The sequence below is a fragment of the Lichtheimia ornata genome (genome assembly GCF_029851405.1).
Source record: "Lichtheimia ornata isolate CBS 291.66 chromosome Unknown scaffold00021, whole genome shotgun sequence".
NCBI lineage: Eukaryota > Fungi > Mucoromycota > Mucoromycetes > Mucorales > Lichtheimiaceae > Lichtheimia > Lichtheimia ornata.
The window spans coordinates 465,306-466,406 of NW_026695341.1; the positions used below are offsets into that span (position 1 = coordinate 465,306).

Below are 1,101 nucleotides of genomic sequence, written 5' to 3' on the forward strand. Positions count from 1 at the left end.
GTATCTCCAACCTTTACAATGAAACATGGGGTTTTGAATAGAGCAATGTGCTCGGCTTGGCCAGCTGCACCTTGGGTGCCAGTTTCACGATCAAGCTTGCCAATCCCAGATTTCGCAATGTCGCTACCAGCCAAACTGGATCTGGGGGTCGACCTCTTCGTTATAGGGAGGCTTGATTTGCCTCGGTTTTTATTGGGAGTATGTCGAGGAGTGATACCCCAAAGATGATACAACAATGTGAGAGTAAAGAAGACTAACTGGGAATAGAAATAGATCGAACCGGATCATTGTGACTCGAAGAAGAGACACTTTCCGATGCAGAAGAGAACGAAGGGGGGAACGCTTTCCCCTTGTTGCGAAGTGTAGCATAAAGTCTGTCATAAGATACGCGGGTCAGCGTTTCAGTAATGGTTCTTGCTTCATCGGAAAAAGGGAACAGGCGGTTAAGTATTCTGCGTTGGCAATCAGTGATAGGTTTGGCGTTTGGATCAGTATTGGGCTGAGGTGGGATAAAGTCGACAATAATCTGGTCGTTGTGAGCTTCACGATTGGAAAGGTCATCAGAAAGCATTGAAACATCAGAGTCGTGGCTGTGGGCAGAAGACAGTGTGGGCGATGGTGGCGATGGTGGCACGTATGATTCTTTGTTGTTGGTTGGCGTTGAGGTGCGATGATAAGAACATTTTGCTGCACGATGGCCTGGTTGACCACATGACCAGCAAAGACGATTGCGACTTGGATGACTAGGACATGATGAGATAGAGTGACCGGAACGATGACAGTGTAGACAATGTAATGGCATTTCAGCCCATGTTGCGTAAAAGAAGTCGGCGGAGTTGGGCCAAGCAATCGTGTGTGTGAGTGGGAGGAAATCGAGTGAGGCTGAAACACTTAGTGTTGCATAACCATGTCCCATAAATAAGTGGGAGTCATGGTCACGAAGAATACCATGATCTTGAATCTTACCAAAGGGTGCGAGTGCTTGTCGAATACCATCTGCTAGTTTTTCCCTAGATGTGAATGGCAGGTTGCTGAGGCGAATGTTGATTATGTGAACGTTTTCCGATAAAGGCCGAGTGGGTAAGATACAAGAACCATCAG

General features: G+C 47.0%; 1 protein-coding gene across 1 annotated transcript; it reads right to left on the reverse strand.

Moving 5' to 3' along the window:
- Window positions 1-253: 253 nt before the first annotated feature.
- Window positions 254-802, reverse strand: O0I10_005418 (uncharacterized protein; the record flags this gene model as incomplete). Its single annotated transcript, XM_058485463.1, has 1 exon — window positions 254-802. One exon carries the CDS (start codon window positions 800-802, stop codon window positions 254-256), a length of 549 nt encoding a protein of 182 aa, XP_058343949.1.
- Between the last annotated feature and the right edge of the window lie 299 nt (window positions 803-1,101).